This window comes from Prionailurus bengalensis, chromosome A3 (genome assembly GCF_016509475.1).
Source record: "Prionailurus bengalensis isolate Pbe53 chromosome A3, Fcat_Pben_1.1_paternal_pri, whole genome shotgun sequence".
Classification (NCBI taxonomy): Eukaryota; Metazoa; Chordata; class Mammalia; order Carnivora; family Felidae; genus Prionailurus; species Prionailurus bengalensis.
This window is the reverse complement of record NC_057354.1, coordinates 89,129,785-89,151,910: the sequence shown is the minus strand read 5'-3', so window position 1 is coordinate 89,151,910 and position 22,126 is coordinate 89,129,785. Positions and strand designations below refer to the sequence as shown.

General features: G+C 37.0%; 1 protein-coding gene across 9 annotated transcripts in view; it reads left to right on the top strand.

Annotated features, from left to right (window-relative positions):
- EXOC6B (exocyst complex component 6B) overlaps positions 1-22,126 on the top strand; it is a 615,219-nt gene that overhangs the window by 323,347 nt on the left and 269,746 nt on the right. For 7 of the 9 annotated variants that reach the window (XM_043603673.1, XM_043603670.1, XM_043603668.1 and 4 more), the window contains 5 exons: positions 1,700-1,771; positions 2,556-2,653; positions 4,108-4,213; positions 5,363-5,472; positions 17,560-17,671. In XM_043603673.1, the coding sequence (XP_043459608.1) occupies positions 1,700-1,771; positions 2,556-2,653; positions 4,108-4,213; positions 5,363-5,472; positions 17,560-17,671 (498 nt within the window). The remainder of the gene's footprint in view (positions 1-1,699; positions 1,772-2,555; positions 2,654-4,107; positions 4,214-5,362; positions 5,473-17,559; positions 17,672-22,126) is intronic. The other 2 variants (XM_043603671.1, XM_043603669.1) reach the window with 1 other exon arrangement.

Genomic DNA, 22,126 nt, shown 5'->3' with positions numbered 1-22,126 from the left:
AAATAAAATGTGTGCAAAAAAATGAGTAAAACTCATAGATAAATCTAAATAGCTATTTGATTAATTGTAAAGTTTAATGCTATTAAGAATCCATATGGAAGGAGAGAGACTTAATGTTTAAAAAGTTTTTTAATGAAAACTCTAGATTATTTCATATAAACAGCGGGAAGAAAGTATATAACTTATTAATAACCACTGTAAGAAAATTAAAAAGAACTAGGATCCAATGAAAAACATGGAATAAAAAAGAAGCAATCATTGTAAATGGGAAACTTAAGATGGAATAGGTTTATGGGGAACCTGGGTGGCTCAGTCAGTTAAGCGTCCGACTTAGGCTTAGGTCGTGATCTTGCGGTTCGTGAGTTCAAGCCCCGCGTTGGGCTCTGTGCTGACAGGTGAGCCTGGAGCCTGCTTCGGATTTTGTGTCTCCCTCTGTCTCTACTCCTTGTCCGCTCCACTCTGTTTGTCTCTCTCAAAAATAAATAAACATTAAAAAAAATTTTTTTTAAAAGATGGAGTAGGTTCAGGTATGTCAGCAATCACAGGAAATGTCAAAGAATTAGGAAGTTTTATAGTCTGGTTACTGAGACATACTCATACATTATGGTGAGTATGAAAAAAGTGAAAATAAGGTAAGACGAGCAGAAATGGCAATATTCTCGAAGGCAAATAGAATTGAATTTGAAGACCACTAAATGGGAAAGGAAAGGAATATTTTGTACTATTCTAGTTTTAACCCACCAAAAAGAGAATAGCCTTTTTATAGAGGACAAGCAAGCATCAATATGTATAGAACAAAAACTGTTAGTAATAAGAGAAATTGATGAACTGTACCGTTATGGGTGAATTCAGTATGCCTCTTTCAGGAATTGAGAGTTCAGACAGGAAGTAACCAAATTGTAATTAAGAGAATTTGAATATCAAAATTACTGAACTTTCACATAGTAACATGTATACATCTTTGAATCGTGTGCACATAACCTACCTTCCATGTCATTTCAGTTTTCAGTTTTACTGATAAGAGCTTATGTATGGACTTTATTTGTAACTTTTATTTTCCTCTTTATTTAGGTTTGTTTTCTCTTTGTATTCCTTGTGTTGTTGCTTAATTTCATTTTTTGCTGTTTAATCAGACTTAACTAAGATTTGTCTGTTTTATTGATATTTTTAACGAGCTTTTGTTTTCATGGATCAACTTTTTCATGTCTCTATGTTATTTCTGCTTTTAATTTGATCAATTTTTATCTCTCTTGTACTTATGATTTATTTTGGCTTTTTGAGTTAGCTTTGTGGATTGAGTGCTTAGTTTATTTTCAGTCTTGTGTGTTTTCTGCTTGCATTTAAAAATATAAATTTTATTTTGAAATTGCTTTAACCACATTGCATAGGCTTTGATATCAAGTATTACATTTTGTTCATTTAAAAATAATATGCAATATCAATTTTGATTTCTGTTTTGACTGAAGAATTATTTAGAAGTATGTTTTCAAATTTCCAACTGTTAAAAATATAGATCATGGCTTACTGGAGTCTCTACTCAGCTCTTTCCTGCCTAAATCTGGTGTTACCTTGAGCCAGGAAAGGGTTAGACCCTTTCTGGAGAGCCTTTACCAGGCGAATCATCAAACAAATAAATTAAAAATTTAGTTTTATTTTTAATAATTACAGTGTTTTTCCTCATTGTCTTTTTTTCCTTTAGTCTTACTGCTCTGATCCAAACCTTGTGTTAGATTTGAAGAACCTCATTGTGCTTTTTGCTGACACACTTCAGGTTTGTGATTTTTGTTTACATAAACTTTTCTAGATTAGTATTCATCAGGTGTAAATCTTTTCATTGTCTACGTAAGCTTAATAAATGCCTTTTAGTTTTTAGTTGTGTTTCTTCTTTTCCTAGAGCTAGATCTTTTAATCTTTTTATAGCATTTCATTGTTATCACTTTGACCAATTTATATTCTCATAAATAGTTCCAATCCCCCCCTTTTTTTGCTCAGAGCAAGTCAATTAATTGAACCACTCACTACCTTAGTTTTTTTAAAATATCCTTAATTCAGATACAGTGCCTGAGTGGTTTTGGAGTTTTTTGGTGTTTTTTTTTTTTTTTTTTTAAAGTTTATTTATTTATTTTTGTGTGAGAGAGAGGCAGTGTGAGCAGGGGACGGGCAGAAAGAGAGGGAGACACAGAATCCCAAGCAGGCTCTGCGCTGTCAGCCCAGAGCCAGATGTGGGGAGATCTATCACATTTCCCTCCCTACTCCTGAATTTTGCTAAGGGTACAGGATGAGTTGCAGGGAGGACTTAGCTGACATTGTACCAGTATATATTGATTTTAATTATCATCTGTTTATTTTTTTCTGACTAGCTTAAATATTTTGGTATGTATCTTTTGATTCTTGAGATAAACACTAGACATGAAGTGGGAATGAAACATGCTGCTGTCATGCTTTCATTTAAATCTTTGACCAGAATATGATAATATCTTTCAGTGCCTGATCTCTTTCATGTTGAAAAAAAAAATCACCTTATAAAATGAAGCTGTTTTCTTATTTTGTTTCAGGTGTATGGTTTTCCTGTGAATCAGCTTTTTGACATGCTGTTAGAAATCAGAGATCAGTATAGTGAAACTCTGCTAAAGAAGTGGGCAGGTATTTTCAGGTGAGAAATTATCTTTCTCGTGTGTGTGCACGTGCGTGTGCTAGTGTATGTACACACGTTTATATATAAGGCTTCTCAATATTATAAGCAACAAGTATGTGTGGCTTATTTTATTATAGCTGTGATGCAGGTTATGATTCAGAATTCAAGCATATTGAAGAGATGTCCCAAATAAAGTTCCCAAGATAACTGATCTCAGTGTATCATGTCTATTATGTGGAGACTCCCCAGATCCCATTTTGGCTTTTTTTTCCCCCCCTTGAATACCATCCAGATCATCTTGAGTCTTCTTGATATATTTGTTGGTTTCCTCTTTGAGGATCATGCCTACTATATAGCTCATTTGTAGGGTGGTAGCTATTGAACCCCTTTGAGTAATATAGGCTTTTTTGGAACCTTTTTTGAAGACTTACTTATGTGGTTCCTCAAATTCTTCCTTCTCTACATATAGAGATGAGGTGTATTACAATCCAGTGTTTGAAACATGTTATTTAAATCGTTATTATATCATGTATACACTAATAAGACAGTTATTGCCCTGTTACACCTTGCATTCACAAATATCTCCGTAGACTATTTTCTTGGCACACAACTCATGTCATATCACTTGAGTTTCTTCTTCTTTTGAACTTTTATTCCCTTATTTAATGTGATCTTCCAGCTTATTGCAATAGCCTGTCCCCAGATAAGCTTACCCCGTTTTTAAATTTTTCTAGCTATAAGATACTACATTTTTCCTTTAATATTACTAATGGTACAATTGTATTTAGGGGAGGATTATGTCTCTACGAACCTTGAAAATTCATAACATGATATATCCATGGTCTTAAAAGTGTCTGATCTGATCCCTTCAGTAAATTTGGTTTTGATTTTCATAGTTTGGTCTATGCTTTTAGGGAAACTCCAGTCTAGTTAAGGAGTCAGTTCCTCTGGATGAAGTTCAAGTTCATCCTTAATACAGAATAAGAGATGAAGTAAATGAACATAATTTGGGTTTATCATAGAAGTTACTTTTCTTCATCTGCCAGTTTTGAAAGTTAGAACAGAACTAATACAGGATTAAATAACATAAGCAAATGTATTTTCTTTAAAAAATACAAAACAAATGAAACCTCTTTGCTTTTTTCTGGAGCACACACATCCTTTTGTTTTTACTACCCATTTGCCTTACAGCTTCTACATGTTGCTGTAAAATTTTGTCTCCTCTGTAAATCTCAAATACTGTGAGATCATGTTCATAATTGTGTTCCCTCTGTTTCAGAGTAGTTTTCTTTCTGTCTTCTGTCAAAGGTATTTTTACCTGCAATGAATAGTTTCATTGTAGAGGAATAGAATAGGAAGTAGAAAACATTCGTTTTGGTGGTTTGTATACACAACTGTTTGAGTTTACCTGAAAATTACTTGTAATCACTACAGTGATTAACCAGCCCACCCTTCCTTCATTTTATTTCTAGAAACATACTTGATTCTGACAACTACAGCCCTATACCAGTAACAAGTGAAGAGATGTATAAAAAGGTGGTAGGACAGTTCCCATTCCAAGACATAGAGCTGGAAAAGGTGAGGAATACTGTAAAATAAAATTCTCTGTTTGATTTGGCATACTCTCAAAGCTTTCATTTTATCAGTTTCATTGAAGGCATTACCTCCAACTCAGTGCATTAGAGCTCTAGAACACCCCCAGAGAACGATTTTGGGGCTTAAAAGAACAGAAGTTCCTGTTTGAAAATCAGTATATGATTTCGGGGTCGAAGTGTTAAGGGTATTGCTGGGCATGTTCCAATTTGGTTTATACTTTGAAATACTTACTGTTATCATACTCTTAGGACATTTTCTCCCCCACACATACAGTAAAAATTACCCTGTGCTATATAATATATAATTCTATTGGTATATAATTCAACAGTGCATTGAGTCATATATGTACTGCCATAATAATGATACCAAAATAGTTCCATCATCCCCCAAATTCCCTCATGCTGCTCCTTTTTATTTTTTTATTAGATTTTTTTTCTTAATGTTTATTTTTTGAGAGAGAGAGAGAGAGAGAGAAAGAAGAAAGAAAGAGGGACTGAATGCCAGCTGGGTAGGAGCAGAAAGAGGGGAGACACAGAATCTGAAGCAGGCTCTGGGCTCTGAGTTGTCAGCACAGAGGCCCATGCAGGGTTCAAACCCATGGATCGTGAGATCATGACCTGAGCCAAAGTCAGACACTTAACCCACTGAGCTACCCAGGTGTCTCGTGCTGCTCCTTTTTAAATCAGTTTCTCCCAACCCTAACCCCCAGACTTTGGCAACCAATCTGGTTGCTGTCTATCTACTTTTGCCTTTTCCAGATTGTCATATAAATGGAATCGTACAGTAGGTAACCTTTTGAGGCTGGCTTCTTTCACTCAGCATGATGCTTTTGAGATGTGTCTAAGTTGGTATGTGTAGCAATAATTCATTCCTTTTTATTGTTGGGTATTTACCACAGTTTTTTTTTTATCCCTTCATGTGTGGAAAGACATTTGAATTATTATTTAGTTAAATTTATAGCTTATTTTTTTCGTGTCAAGAAACTTTTGGAAACACTTTCTTAAATTTGAGGTTGTTAAGTAGACACTTTGCAATGTGGAAGAAAATTCCTTTTGCATTTTAATTAATTTCTAAGTATCTTCAGCATATGTTAGTTTGTGACTTACTTTCACTAATTCTTTGCATTTACAGCAGCCATTTCCAAAAAAGTTTCCTTTCTCTGAATTTGTGCCAAAAGTTTACAACCAAATTAAGGAATTTATCTATGCCTGCCTGAAGTTTTCAGAAGATCTTCACCTAAGGTATGTCTGAAACAGTGGAAATGCTGCAGATACTGAGACTGGGAGTCTTATGTGCAGAAATATTCTGAAAACCTTTGGATACTCTTTTCAGCTGATTATGAAAGTCGTAATATTAGCCCTTCACAGCACAGTACTGCTATATTGATAAAATCATGGTAAAAGTGAAAGTTGGAAACTTGTGAATAATGTTTTGCTTATATTACTTAGCTTATTTTCTATTTTCATTATAAATTTGCATTTCAACATTTTTTATTAGTAAGAATTTACTGGAAAATAGTATATTAATTTTTACATTCTACTTGATGAAATTTTAAGGCCACTAGGGGAGTAGCAAATAAAATCCTTTGGAAATATCCTTCTTTCCAAATATCCTCTGGACTTGTTAAAGGTATCCATATCTCCTTTAAATTATTTGACTAACATGTTCTGAGCCTATTTATGTAGCAGATACATCCTGTTTACTGAGACTGCAGAAGTAAAAGACACAGTTCTTTGCCCCCAGATATTGTCAGTATCTACTGAGGATATTAGGCATGAAAATATACGATGGCGAGTGTAGAAATATGTTTAATTTACTTGCAGAACACCTAGAAGACCACTTAATTCATCTTAAAGAATTTGAGGGAGAATAATCATCATGATTGGCTTTCAAAGGAGTCCTCTCCCCTCAGTGAATGATACCACCATTCACCCAAGCCAGAAATCTAAGAATCATTCCAATTCCTTATTTTCTATTAATAACTTTTTATTAAAAACAAAGTTTTAAGCATTGGTCTAATTTTTGTAAACACTTTACAAATGTATTAAAAATGTCTGTAATATTCAAAATAGTACTAATCTATGAGGTCCTAGAAAGTGTAACCCATTTTTCAGAGGAAGAAAGTGAGGCCGAGAGAGGTTAAATAACTTTATCAAGGTCACACAAGATTAAGTGTTTAAGCCAGGATTCAAATCTGATCAGCATCAGCCTCAACAAAACAATTACTGCAGTGTTTAGAATTCTTACACTTTGGCCTCACTGTGTTAGTATTTTACATGCATAATCTCAGATAATTGTCATAATGTTTCTTGCAGGTAAGTGTTAATTATTCCCATTTAACAAATGGCTCATTTGTAAATGAGCCTCTGGAAATCCAGTTGGTGACAAAATTATACTGATTGGTGTTTGTTTGTTTTCAGTTCTTTTTTCTTTAAAGTTCTCTCTTCCCAGTGTGGCTGCTTTCATTCACATTGTAGTTATAATTGACTTGGGTCATTTTAATAGTCTCCTAATTGTTCTTATTTGTCTGACTTTGCTTTCCCAACCATCTACCCTTTCTCCTCATTCTATTCTGTATGTTCCCTAGAGTAATTTTTCTACAATCAAATCTTATCATTTAACTTTACATGCTCACCTTTCCAAGGATTCCTCTTGGCCTACAGCATAAAGTTCAAACTCTAACCTGATGTACTTCTCTATCTGCCTGCTCCCTCACCCCTTGACCTAGTCTCCCTTGTAGCCTTCCTGGCTCATATCCCATGCTAATTTCCGTGTCAGTCCGTGCTTCAGTCCTAACAACCTATTTGGTATTTTCCGATCATAAGATGCTATTTTAGACTTGACTTTTCTCCTGACTCTATCTCTACTTAAAATCACTTTTTCCGTGTTTTTGCTCCTGTCTTCTACCATCCTTCAAGGCTCATTATAAGCCTTTAATGAATGGAGGCTTTCTGACCACCTCCATCCCTAATGGAGTTGATCTACTGACTCCTTTGTGCTCTTTCTGTACCTTATGAATACTGTTGATCAAAGCTGCTCATAGATTTGATTGCTCTCCTTGTATCTGTGGTGTTTCTGTAGGCTCCTTTTATCTATGTGTTAGCCTGTAGGCTCCTTTGTTTATTTGCTGGTTTATTCACCTCACGTTATAGGTAATCTGTCATTTGTCAGATTGTACTTGGTAGTGAGGACATTAAGATGCTGAAAATACAGTTCCTGTCTTCAAGGAGTGTGTAATCTGAGGAACTGAACGATTGGTGATAAGTGCTATCACGGAGAGACAGAGCATCAACATAGGAGCCAAATGTTGAGACAAATTAAGGATGTTAGAAAAGGCCTCTTGAAGGGTAGAAACATTTAATGTTTTGTTCAGCACAACATCTCCTGCACCAGCTCAGTCAATTAAGAAACAACAACAACAAAAAAGAATGAGTGGATGGAATGTATGGCATGCCAGGGAATTCTGAAAGTAAATATAATTGGAAAATAGTTTGAGTAACTTGTTTGATAATCATTCTTACTAATTAAAAAATGAAGCATGGTTTGTAGAGTTCATTTGTTCTTTTCTCTGAAAATGAGGTTGATTTCATGGAAATGAGATTATCTTTGGAAGTTATAAACCAAAAGTTGTTTACCCCTTAGGGCCCACCCTCTCTACCACTACCACCGAATGACTTAATAACTGAGAGTGATCTCTAGGGTACTGATACGTATGTTACCATATAAAAAATATTACAAGTTCATTGCATCATGACTCTTTCTATCCTGTTTTGGAGGAAAGGCAATATGATAAAGGGATAATGTTGAGTAAATTGTTCAAAAGTCTTTTTTCTTGCTTGAATATATCAAGTTTTTGCCTGAAAACTACCTTTGTTATGTTTAACATTGACAATTAAAAATAAATATTCAGGGGTGCCTGGGTGGTGCGGTCAGTTGAGCATTCCACTCTTGATTTTGGCTCAGGTCATGATCCCTGGGTCATGGGATTAAACCCCATGTCAGGCTCAGTGCTGAGCATGGAGCCTGTTTGGGATTCTCTCTTTCTCTCCCTCTGCCCCTCTACCCCACTTGCATTCTCTCTACCTCTAAAATAATTTAAAAAAAAATTCAATTTGGGAAGATTTTACAGGTGCCTTTATTCTTTGGTTTACATTTACCTTATTTTCTAGGCTATATTTACCTTCTAACTTGGAGTGACAGAGACCACTTTGACAATCATAGCTGTCTAATATGGGATATAAGATAACATATAGGGGCACCTGGGTGGCACAGTTGGTTAAACATCTGACTCTTGATTTCGGCTCAGGTCATGATCTCACGGTTCATGGGATTGAGCCCTGTGTTAGGCTCTGTGCTGACAGTGCAGAGCTACTTGGGATTCTCCCTCTCTTTCTCTGGCTCTCCCCCACTCATGCATGTGCATGCATGCTCTTTCTTTCTCTCTAAAAATAAATAAATAAATATTAAAAAATAATATGTATAAAAACAATTAGTTCTCTTAAACACAAGACTCTTAAAATAAGAAAAACTGCTGTACTGACATTTTTATGAAGGCTTAAGGATAATTATTCTCTTAAGTCAAACTCTTTTTCTTATAAGAATTTTCCCTTTTACATTGGACAGAGGATGCTGAATAACACGAGAAATATTGAATTATATGAATTCTGAGGACTCAAAACTCTGTTTGAAAGAAAATTCTTTTAAAAGTAAGCAAATAAATGGCATTTCTTTGGTAAAATAATGTTCTAGCACTTGCGCTGGACTTAAAAAGTAGAACACACACACACACACACACACACACACACAGATTCTTTTAAGTTATAAAATTAGATCTATGTAAAGAATTTAGGAGATAGAGAATAGTCCAAAGAAGAAAAAATTTGAAAGACTCAAAATTTTAACACATAGTGATAACCACTCTTTATATATGGGAAATCTTTTTCTTTTAGTCGTTCTTGCATGTGAATACATGCACATGCATAGGACTTTTTTTTTTTTTTAAAGCAAATTACTGTGAGATACTTCTGTTTACAATATAGAAAGCTGGAAAGAGTATTGCTTCCTCCTTAACAATGAACAAAACAAACAAAACAATTTAAACTACAAAATGAAAACTTTTTTTGGAACCCATCAGACAGCTGAAGTTACAGGGTGACCAACTGCCCTGAAATCTAAGATGAGGCTGGCCCCTCTAAGGAGAGTAACATGATGCACAGATTCCCGTACCTGTGGCAGATCAAGAAAGAAAGGTATAGATACTATACAAGTGAGAAGGAGGAAATCAATCAAAGCCTTAGGATTGCTAAAACCTTAGTTGGAACTGGCATGTTAGTAAGGAACCTCTAGTTGTGAGTCCGAGATCCAGAACATTCCCTTATATGTTCTTTTCCATGGACCTCTACTGGGTGCCCTTGAGAAAGATTGGGGGTTGAATAAGAGAGCAGAAAGAACCCTCCATGATATTGCAGGTGTGTAGAAAGGGGATCAGCCATTGCTGTGAGAAAGGCATGAAGCCCCACCCCCATGGTTTGGACCCTTCACTTACACAGATCAAGAACTGCATCACGGGAGTAAGGACAGCAAACTCTGTCTCTCTGCAGGGTACAGGAAAAGACCCATTCTTTGTACAGGAAGCACTGAAGGAAAAACATCCTTTTACCCCTGGAACAAAGGCAGAAAACAGTCCTGTGCCTAGGATCATACCGATACTATTAAAGGTCTTCTAACACTCGGGGAGGGCAGAAAACTGTGGTAGACCCACTGGAGATATAAAGCGGAGTTGGCTGCCACTAAAAGGATGGCAGGGATGTTGAGCAAGCTCTGCTTCTGAGAACTGGGCACACAGGGCCTACCCAAGACTGAAGCTGGCCAGGACAACAGAGAAAGTCCATTGGTCTCCATTAATAGTTTCGCAGCAACTAAATAACAAGTGGCTGCAATCTAGCACTGATTGATGGGCAAGAATGTAGAGAAAGATCCATTCTGTATTGTAGGCACACAGGTATAACTGAGAGCTGTGGGTGGTACAGAAACTTTATGAAAAACCCTTTGGGATTCCAGCACCCACACCAGTCCCATGCAATTATTAGGAGAATTTGAAATCTGTGACGCACTGAAGATAACCATGTGAACAACAAAACCCAAACCCAGCTCAACTCCTGCTTATGCAAATGGCCCAACAGGAGGAGAACATGGTCATTTCCAAGTATAAATACTGTTACCTCAGATTCTAATGTCTTACATATGAAATCCAATCTTCAATAAAAAATGTGAGACATGCAAACAAGCAATTAAAAACAAACTCTATTGTCAAGGGACAATGAAGTCAACAAACCAGACTCTGATGACCCAGATGATAGAACTTTTAAAGTTAGAGACTTTAAAATACCACATACATGACTAGATAGGGACTTTCGGTAGAGAAACAGACATTTTTAGAAAGAGTCAAATGAAAATACTTGAAATAAGAAACTGTTTTTAAGAGATGAAGACTTCCTTTGAGAGGCTCATCAGTAGACTTGCCACAGCTGAAGTAAGAAGTCAGGGAACTTGAAGATAGGTCAATGAAAGTTTCCCAAACTGACACACAAAGAGAAAAAAAGGTGAAAGAAATAAAGTGCCCAAGATCTGTGGGGCAGTTACAAACAGTATAATTGAGGGGCCAAGAAGAAGATAAAGAGAACAGGGGGAAAATATTTTAAGAGATAATAGCTAAGAGTATTCCAAAAATAATAAAAGACATCAAGCCAGAGACTCCAGATTTTGAGAACCTCATTAAGATAAACAGCAAAGCAATAGCAACAAAGCAAGCAAAGAAAAATACTTAAGCACATCATTTTCAAATAAGTGAACATAAAAATTAACATAATGCCTTAAAGACATTTAGAAAAAAAAAAGATGCTATATGTAGGTGTAATGAAAAGCATTACAGGAGACTTGTCCAAAACTATGCAAGCCAGAGACAGTGGAGCCACATGCTTGAAGTAATCAGAAAAACAAATCAAGCAAGATTTCTATAGACAACAGAACAACTTTCAGAAATAAAGTGAATTTTTTTAGCCAAACAAAAGCTGAGATAATTAATTGCCAACAGACGTGTGTAGTCTTTCTGCAGACATAAAATAAAAGGAAATTCTTTACATAGAAGGAGTATACAGGGTAGAAACTTATACACATGAAGAGATAAATGATGAAATAAAGGGCTTTGGGAATGGTTAAAACTAATTTTTTTTCCTTTGTTTTTAGTTGCTCGTTTTTTTTTTTTTTAGGTTGTACAACATGATTTTTTTAAGGCAAAGAAGTGTGGTGATTTAATATACACATACATTAAGAAACAATACAATTACTTTTAATTAACATATTTACCACTTTACGTAGTAAAGTACCATTTTTTGTGTGTTTGCTTTGTTACTCCTTCTCTCCCCCCATCTGTCTCTCTCTTTCTCCCTCCTTCCCTCCCTAGTTGTTTCTCCCTCTATATGTATCTGTGTGTGTGTGTGTATAATATTATAAGTCCTATGGTTTATATTAATTTTGATTACTTGGTTAACATATTGTGTGTTCTCCCTCTATAATTATCATTATCATTTTCTTTTTATAATAAGTTATGTTTGTATTTTTGTTGAAATACTTTGAGACTATGTATTCTGTTAGTTGTCAGATGTTCTTCACCTTTCTCCCTCTTACAGTATCCATTCTTGCCTGGAGGCGTGCCTGGGTGGCTCAGTCAGCTGGGCATCTGACTTCAGTTTAGGTCACGATCTCACTGCTCCTGAGTGCAAGCCCCGCATCTGGCTCTGTGCTGACAGCTCAGAGTCTGGAGCCTGCTTCCAATTCTGTGTCTCCCTCTCTCTCTGCCCCTCTGCTACTCCCACTCTGTCTCTTTCTCTCAAAAATCAATGCTAAAAAAATTTGTTTTAATAAAAAAATAATTCTTGTCTGAATCAGTTTTTACTCTGATAATTACTGGTTTATGATTTTTAATTAATTTTGATTTTTTCAATTCCTTGTATAAATATTACTTGGCATTCTATTTTAAGGGGTTCTTCCTTGCTATCGATCTTCTATCTGTCTGTCTGTCTACCTGTTTATCATCTATCATCAGCTAAAACACACGGATTCTTAATTCAGTTGGTTCATTCCTTTACTATCTTCATTCCTTTTGATGCCAGACTGTCCCAGATGTAGGGAGTGTTAACCTTTCAGACTAGCTCCTATGCCTTGTTGGTGCATTCCTGTCACATTTTGGGACAGTTCCTTACTTAACCATGGTATCATTGATTTCTCCAAGGGCCCACTTCCCTTTAGTGTTGAATGGTATCTTGAAAATAAGATCTGGGCATGTGTCTTTATTTTAAAATGTGTCATTTTGAATCAACAAATAGGTGCTTCTTGGCTCTTGATACAATCTGTGTAATTGGAGTGTACCTTAATGAATTTAGTGATGTGGTTGAATTTAAGCCTGCATGCTGGCTATTGTTTTTCTGTTTGTCTCCTTCATTTTTTGCTCATCTTTTCATGTTTTCCTTCCTTCTTCTTGACCGAATTTTTTTAGTATTGTGATTTATTTCCCTACTGGCTTTACTTGAGTATAGCTTTTTCCCCCCAGTTGTTTGTTTGTGTGGTTGCTGTGGGGACTACAGTGTACATTGTTGATGTATCACAGTTTACCCAGAATAATATATCATTTTGTATGTAATTTAAGAATCTTACCACAGCGTAAAATAGTTTATCTTCTCTCCTTTTTTTTTTGATGTTGTTGCCACATATTTCACTTATACACCTGTTTTAACCCTAAAATAGTTTATTGTGTGTTTGAACATTTAATAATATTTTAAAGTTCAAGAAAAAAAATTGTATTATTTTTACCCACTACATAGTTACCATTTTCAGGCCTTCTCATTCTTTTCTACATATCGAGGTTACCCTTTGGCATCATCTTCCTTCAGCATGAAAAATTTTCTTTCAGCATTTCCTTAGGGTATATCTGCTGGTGTGGCATTTTCTTGGCTTTTAAAAATATTTCTAAAATACTTTAAAATAATTTTAAAATTATCCTAAAAGTATTTTTATCACCTGTGTTTTCAAAATATATTTTCTAAGACATGGACTTCTAGGTTGATAGTCTAAAGATGTCATACCACTGTCTGCCTCCATTGTTTTCTGAAGAGAAATAAGCCATTATTATTCTTGTTCCTCTGAATGTATTGTCTTCTTTCCATGGTTGTTTTTAAGATTTTCTTTTTATCTTTGGACTTTACAATTTGATCTAATATTCTTTTTTTTAAACCTTATTCCTTATTATTTCTGAGAGAGAGAGAGACAGAGTCTAAGCGGGGGAGGGACAGAGAGAGAGGGAGACACAGAATCTGAAGCAGACTTTAGGCTCTGAGCTGTCAGCACAGAGCCTGACGCGGGGGCCGAACTCACCAACTGTGAGAGCATGACATGAGCCAAAGTTGGATGCTTGACTGACTCAATCACCCAGGCACCCCATGACTCTGATGTTGTTAAATGTGTGTGTTCATTTTGTGTGGGAGGTACTAAAGCTCTTGGATATGTGGGTTGAAATATTTTGTCACGTTTGGAGATGATTTTGCCAGTATGTCTTTCAATATGCCTCCTTTCTCATTCTTTTTCTTCTTCTGCAACTCCTAGTTGCTTGATAGATCATTCAGATTTCTTGCGTGAGCTGAATGTGAGTCTCAGTTTTAATTAGTTTCAAATTACTTCTGATTTCAAATGATACTGCAGAATCTCTTTGTCCAGAAGACCAACTCTAAAATTCCAGAACTTTTATCCAGGAGCTTATCTCTGATCTTAACAGGATTCGAGCTGGGCTGGTTTCATCATTAGTTTGTTCTCCTTTTTGGATTGAGTTTCTGTAGCCCTGAAAACAAAACCCCTTGCAGAATTTGCAAGATCTGTCTCTGTTTTCTAGCATTGTCTTCACCGTTTCTTTCTTTCTTTCTTCCTTCCTTTCTTTCTTTCTTTCTTTCTTTCTTTCTTTCTTTCTTTCTTTCTTTTCTTTTTATAACTGCTTATTTATTTTTGGGGGGAGGGGTGGAGATTGAGTGCAGGAGGGGCGGAGACAGAGAAGGAGAGAGAGAATCCCAAGCAGGATCCATGCTCAGTGTGAAGCCGATAGGGGCCTGGATCTCACAATTATGAGATAATGACCTGAGCCCAAATCAAGAGTGGGATGCTTAACTGACTAAGCTGCCCAGTTGCCCTGCCCTCACCTTTGTGTGTGTGTGTGTGTGTGTTTTAATTTATTTTGAGAGAGAGAGAGAGAGAGAGAGAGAGAGAGAGAGAGAGAGCACACATGTGCACAAGAAGGGGAGGGGCAGAGAGAAGTGGGGGAGAGAGAGAATCCCAAGCAGGCCCCTCACCATCAGTGCGGAGCCTTACATAGGGACCAAACCCATGAACCGTGAGACCATTACCTGAGCTGAAATCAAGAGTCAGAAGCGCAACTGACCAAGCCACTCAGGCACCCCCCTCACCATTTCTTATGGAGCAGAATTCTTGTAGGGGAGAATTATTGCATCAGTTCATTTATTTTTGCTTCGGGGTTCTGCAGGATTCCAAACTGTCATAGCAGCCCATACTGTTAATGGTTTGGCTAATTTCTCTCCATCTCACCAAAGCCTTTCAGCCTCTGACTGTTTCAGTCTTGTATCCATCTGTACCCAGAGTAGCAAATGGCCTCAGGTATGAAAGTGACTGCTACCCTTTGGTCACCTTTCAAAGGCTTGTCATGGTGTGCAATTCAGGTATACATTTATGTATGTGTGCTAATTATACTTTGTGGACATTGAAGGAAAATATAGCTTTTAGATTAGACCTTTTTTGTTGTGATGAAGATAGCGGTGGTCTTTCTTAATCTTCTATATCACATCCGAATGTGGAACTTCTGCTAGATCTTCTTTTTTTTGTAATGTTTATTTATCAGAGAGAATGACAGAGAGAGAGAGAGAGAGAGAGAGAGAGAGAGAGAACACAAGTGGGGGAGGGGCAGAGAGAGAGGGAGATACAGAATCTGAAGCATGCTTCAGGCTCTAAGCTGTCAGTGCAGAGCCCAACGCAAGGCTTGAACTCACTAACTATGAGATCATGACCTGAGCCGAAGTCAGGTGCTGATCTGACTGAGCCACCCAGGCGCCCCAGTCTTCTTAAACCATAATAGAGATATGTAATAAGTACAGGATATCATGAGAGTGATTAATATCAGGGGCACCAGATTCTTTAGATACCTGTGTTAATAATTTTTATAGCAACCTATACTTATTTGTAGCTCATATTACAATTGACCTGGTATAATTATTAGTTTAATATATGAAAGCAGGAGCCATGACTGTTTTGTTCATTCACCATTTTGATCTCATTATTCTACCCACATAATGCCCAGCACCTCATATATTTGTGGAATGAAGTATTTCAGTTCAGTAATAATTTTGGAAAGGTTAGCAGTGGGCCAGAGGGTATTGGTCAATTAAATGTATCCTTACGTGGACGTTGTGAAAATATTTTGATGTATCATTTCTTCCTGATTATGTCCTTGCATTCTGTAGTCATATTTAGTTTTGATATTTTTCTGTTTTCCACATAGCCTGATAATATACCTTGCCTATATATTTAGAATTGTAAGATTTTTAATCTGACTATACTAAGCCTCTGATTTTCTTCTCTAGAAAGAGAAATGGATGAGATTAAATTTGTGACCATCATCCACAAGCAATAAATTTACAAAGAACTCACAAATCTCTATTTACAGTTATTTCTTGATGTTTATAAACTAGAATTTCTATAACATTAACCTTATCATTGAAGAAATATTTGTCTTAAAAGCATATCTTTTGGGGCGCCTGGGTGGCTCAGTCGGTTAGGTGGCCAACTTCGGCTCAGGTCATGATCTCTCAGTCCGTGAGTTCGAGCCCTGCGTCGGGCTCTGTGCTGACAGCTCAGAACCTGGAGCCTGTTTCAGATTCTGTGTCTCCCTCTCTCTGACCCTCCCCCGTTCATGCTCTGTCTCTCTCTTTCTCAAAAATAAATAAATGTTAAAAAAAAAATAAAAAAATAAATAAAATAAATAAAAGCATATCTTTTATAGAAAGTCATCTTGGGTTATACTTTCAGGGGCTCATGGAGGATGTATAGGTCTAGAATTTAGTTTATTGGTTGCAGGACTGTTTTTCTTTTTCAAACTTTGCATATAAATATAGATAGGTATTGAATCATTTTCTTTATGTTTAGTTTCCTTTACTGTATAGAAAATGCCATTATTGGGGTGCCTCGTGGCTCAATTGTTAGAGCATGCAACTCTTGATTTCGGGGTTGTGAGTTTACCTGAAAAAAAAAAAACAACACCACACAATAAGGGCTTAATAATGTTCACTGGATCAAAAATGAGGGAATAAATTCAAAAAAGGAAAATGTCTTCATTCGTCATTTTTGGGATAGTAAGGATTACAAGACATTTATGCATTATTAAACTACCAGCCTAAAACACTTATTTTGGAATCAGAGCTAAACAGACATTCTATGAAAGAAGACAATACAGAGGTAACTTTTCTTAGGGGTCGTTATCAGCAGTTAGCTGTACACAATTAGCGGTAGGAAGCCGACGGAGAGACCAGGTTGGAAAATTATTAATATTAACAATCTGTGAAGGGACTCGGAAGTATGGGAGGAATAATGGTTTCAGGATGAGGAATCATGCTGGGTAACTGTTTATGTGCTCTGAGAGACAGTTTATCATAGTGTTTAAATGCTATGGGCTTTAGCGCTGGATGGCCTTGTTCAAAGCCTTTTTTTGCTGTTTACTTACTGTATGACCTTGAAGAAGTTACTTAACTTCTCTGTGCCTTCATTTCCTCATCTGTAAAGTAGAAATAATAATAAAAGTACTTTGTATCATTGGTGTGAAGTTTAAATGAATTTTTTTTATTTTAAATGTTTGTTTATTTTTGAGAGAGAGAGAGAGAGAGGGAGAGAACATGAATGGGGGAGGGGCAGAGAGAGAGAATCTCAAGCAGACTCCATGCTGTCAACACAAAGCCCGACGAGGAGCTCAGTCTCATGAACTGTGAGATCATGACCTGAGCTGAAATCAAGGGTCGGATGCTTAACCGACTGCGCCACCCAGGACCACTAAATGAATTTTAGTATATTAAAGTACTTAGAATAATTTCTGGCACAAAATAAATGTTATTCGCTGCTGCCATTATCATTATTATTAACATCATCAGAAGTACCACTGGTGCCTTGTTTGTTTCAAGAGTAATCCTGCTCCCTGGTATGACTCACTCTTGATAATTCTTTTTCAGCTCAACCGAAGTCGATGACATGATTCGTAAATCTACAAACCTGTTGCTAACCAGGACTCTGAGCAACTCTCTGCAGAATGTCATTAAAAGGAAGAATATTGGACTTACTGAGGTAAAGCTGCTCTTAATGGAGGCAGCCAAGGCAATATGTGAACAGATGCCCTAAGCTCTGGGGCCTGTTTGTAAGTTAATTATAACTTTCTATATGGTCCGTCATGTTCTTACTGATGGATTCCTAATGGTGAAAGTGTAAAACAAATCATTTGTTTTTTTCTTTTGTCCTCTTGGAGACATTTATTACATTTTGAAAAGTCACTTTCTTTCTCTCTCTCTCTCTCTCTCTCTCTCTCTCTCATTATTTTCAGTACCTAACTGGTTTTCCTTTCTGAGGTTGTTGGGATACATTTGTATTATTTGCCATCAATTATATAAAAACAAAACTGTTGGTTGGAGAATATAGTCAACATCAGGTTCCTATCCAAACGAATGACAGTTCAAATACAACATACAACATGAAACCACATGTGTGTGCGTAAATCATGGATGCCAAGGATATTGGCACTTGTAGTCCTTGGTTTGTGTTAGACTCAGCTTTTGGTTTTGAGATACCTCTTGTATGTGAATGGTGAATTACTCTTTATCAGCATGTGAGTCTGGGGATCTGGGATTGAGGAAATGTGGGAGAAAGGCGATCGTCACATTTCTGTGGAAGCTTACAGAATCTCACAAAGCAAGAAGGGATATTACACACGTGTTGCGAACAGTATCTTGGCAAACTGAAGATTTGGCACGTTGGCGTGGAGTCCTAAAATTTAGAAAGATGTGAAGTTTCCTTTCTCTTGGAAACCCAGGATTGCATGGGAGAGTCGACCTGCCATTTTATGGAAATTATATTGCCAAAAGTGAGAGCTTGGAGGAATTTTTTTTCACAGGGAAAGGGAAAGGCTGTTGGCCATATGTTTTACTTGTAGAGGTGGTGTAGTTTGGAAGTCCGTTGCTTTAGGAAAAATTGACGTTTTCAGATATACACTGTCAGAGATCATGGTGAAATTCAGCAAATGGTTAATGAATCTGACTCATAGGTAAAGACAGCTGGAAGCCAGGTGAACATCTCCTTCTGATTTTGGAGTGCTAGCTTCTTTCCCTGGGCGAAGATTTTAAACTATTATAATGTGGAACTTTGGCAGTGTTTGAGTTCTGTGTATAACAAACTTTTTTTATGATAGAAAGTTACCTTTGACATTATTTAGGACAGTTCCCTCATTTTGCAGAGCTTCCTTTCTGTTGCTGGGTATAGAAATATTAGGTATTATCTTTATGTCTGAGAATAGGTTCTTTTCATCGTCAGGAAGGCTGAGCAAAAGAAAAGTGGAATGAAGTGGGGTGAAAAGTAGGAAGTCCTCCTCCTTCTGTTACAGTGCACTGTTCTCCTTCTGTGGATCCCAGGTAGGACAGGAAGTCTGTTATTTAGTTTTTGAACTATCTCTGTATTATAACTTTTGATACAGGTTTTCTTATGCCATTTAACAGTCTCTTAAAACATTTTAAAGAGGTAGCTTAGAAGGAACATGGTGTGATAGAAACAGCTTTGGCCTCAGAAGTCTCTTGAGTTTAGTTGTGACTGTGCATGTCATTGATTTACTGTGACATCTTAAGAGAAAGACCTAACTTCTCAGTTCTTCAGTTTTCCTGACACCATTGTCCTTTGCAAGGGCCCTGCACATATCAGGTCAGGACAGAAGAAGCGGTAGAAGCTTATCAAAAGAACTATATTTTAGTTCTTGGCACTATTTCAGTGAATGCTAAATATTATTCCTAAGTCATTGGATCTTTCTAGGTAATAATGTACTTTCAGTATCAATATCCTTGCATATGAATGAAGGAACATCTACACACATTTATTTATTTTGGCTTTTATGGTGGTTTGTACACATACAGACAAATACATACCCAGTGATTTTTATCGTCAACCAGTAAATCTTAGAATAATTATATTGCTCGCCTTTGGAAAGACATTATATCCTCCTTTACAGGTAACTAGCGTCAGTTCACATCTGCACGCATCATCGTACTAGGTAACATTTGTCGAACAGTTTGTATTCTTCATAGTCTATTCACAAATACCATCTCATTTAGTACAATGACATTTGAAGCTGGCTACGCATGTGTTATTATTCCTATTTTATAGAAAGCGTAATTAAAGTTCAGCGAGATTGCCTGAGGTCATATAGTTAACAAAATGACAGAAACGAGACCTAAGTCTGTGTTGTTTTTTTCCCAAACTTAATTCACTTTTACTATAATGTACTGATTTCCATATTGATTTAATTATTTGATCATAACAAAGGGGCTTTTACAAGAAGTCCATAGTACTATGGAAATTGTTTAGGTAGAGATGATTTTGTGTCAGCGAGCACATATCCATTCAAGCAGTAGAAGTATTATAAAACCACAAAACTAATTGAACCCTATTTCAGGTTGTCAGACAGTTCCTTCACGTCTTAAGAGTTCCTGTAAGCTAATGTCTGTCTGCCTGTCTTGTTCGAATTTATGTTACCACATTTCTTCTTTTTTCTGTCTATATGCTCTATCCTTTTATCTTTTCCTCTCCCTACACTGGTTTTCTTGCTTTTGTCCTTGCTTCTTGGCTTCCCCACATTGACTCCGCTCAACATTACCTTTTAGTTCTTGCTTACTGTAACTTGAATGCTTCGCACTCTCAGACCTTACGTGACTGTCCCGGTTCAGTCAGCAGGTCTAGCTGGTTTCCTCAGGTTGCTTCTTCCAGGTCTGTGGGAAGAAAGTCAGCAGAGCAGTGGTTAAGAGTGTGTGTCCTTAAGCAGACTGCCTGGGTTCCAATTCTGCCTAGGTTCTCTTCCCTTAATAAATGTGTTCTTGGGAGCGTGTAGTTCATAGGGTTGTTGTGGGGATTGAATGAACATAGGAAGTACTTAGAACAGTACCCAGTATGTAGTAAATACTCCATGTATGTTACCTGGTGTTGTTGAAAAAGAGGTCTGGGTAGGTAAACAGTGACTGTCAAGTTTAGTATGGGGTGAAGTTTTTTCAACCAAGAAAAGTTAGAAGATTACAACAAATGTCCTGTTAAGATAAATAACTTGCTTGTTGACTTTATAATATTTATTGCATACCTACTGTGTTTAACAGGCACTGATCTAAGCTGTTTGGATAAATAAGTGAACAACAACAAGAATAACAACAACAGAGATCCTTGCCTACATTCTAGTGGCAGAAAACGTGATAAATAACAGCAAAATAAATAGTAAATCCTCTAGTATGATAGAAGGAAGTGAATTTGATGAAGACAAAGGAAGGAACCCATGTTAAGGAAATCAGGAGTCTGGTGGAGGTTCAAAGTTGGTCTTATTAAAAAGAGTAGCATCTTCTCAACATCGCTCCTCGTCAGGGAAATACAAATGAAAGCCACACTCAGATATCACCTCACGCCAGTCAGAGTGGCCAAAATGAACAAATCAGGAGACTATAGATGCTGGCGAGGATGTGGAGAAACGGGAACCCTCTTGCACTGTTGGTGGGAATGCAAACTGGTGCAGCCACTCTGGAAAACAGTGTGGAGGTTCCTCAAAAAATTAAAAATAGACCTACCCTATGACCCAGCTAGGAATTTACCCAAGGGATACAGGAGTACTGATGCATAGGGGCTCTTGTACCCCAATGTTTGTAGCAGCACTCTCAACAATAGCCAAATTATGGAAAGAGCCTAAATGTCCCTCAACTGATGAATGGATAAAGAAATTGTGGTTTATATACACAATGGAGTACTACGTGGCAATGAGAAAGAATGAAATATGGCCCTTTGTAGCAACATGGATGGAACTGGAGAGTGTGATGCTAAGTGAAATAAGCCATACAGAGAAAGACAGGTACCATATGTTTTCACTCTTATGTGGATCCTGAGAAACTTAACAGAAACCCATGGGGGAGGGGAAGGGAAAAAAAAAAAAGAGGTTAGAGTGGGAGAGAGCCAAAGCATAAGAGACTCTTAAAAACTGAGAACAAACTCAGGGTTGATGGGGGGGTGGGAGGGAGGGGAGGGGAGGTGATGGGCATTAAAGAGGGCATCTTTTGGGATGAGCAGTGGGTGTTGTATGGAAACCAATTTGACAATAAATTTCATATATTAAAAAAAAAGAGTAGCATCTTGATGTTGAGTTATTGTTTTAAGGGCAAAGAGCATTTCTTGGCAGAGGTTAGAGCAAAGGTCTAAAGATATTTAAGTTCCTGGTTAGTTCAGGGAACAATAAGGAAGCTAGGAAGGCTAGAGTGGAGTGAGAAAGGGGAAGAGAAGCAGGAGATTAGATTACAAAAGTGCCAGGGGCTTGTGGTAGGGCCACTGTAAAGTGTTTGGTTTTTATTTTGAGTGAACAGGGAAGTCATCATTGCAGGAATTTGATTAGTGGTACTATGTGCCATATTTCAAAGGAATCACATTGTTGTATTGGGTATCCCCAATACTGCAGGGTGTAAACAGGGAGACTGGTTAGGGAGCTAGGACAGTAATGCAGCGAGATTTGATGGCCACATG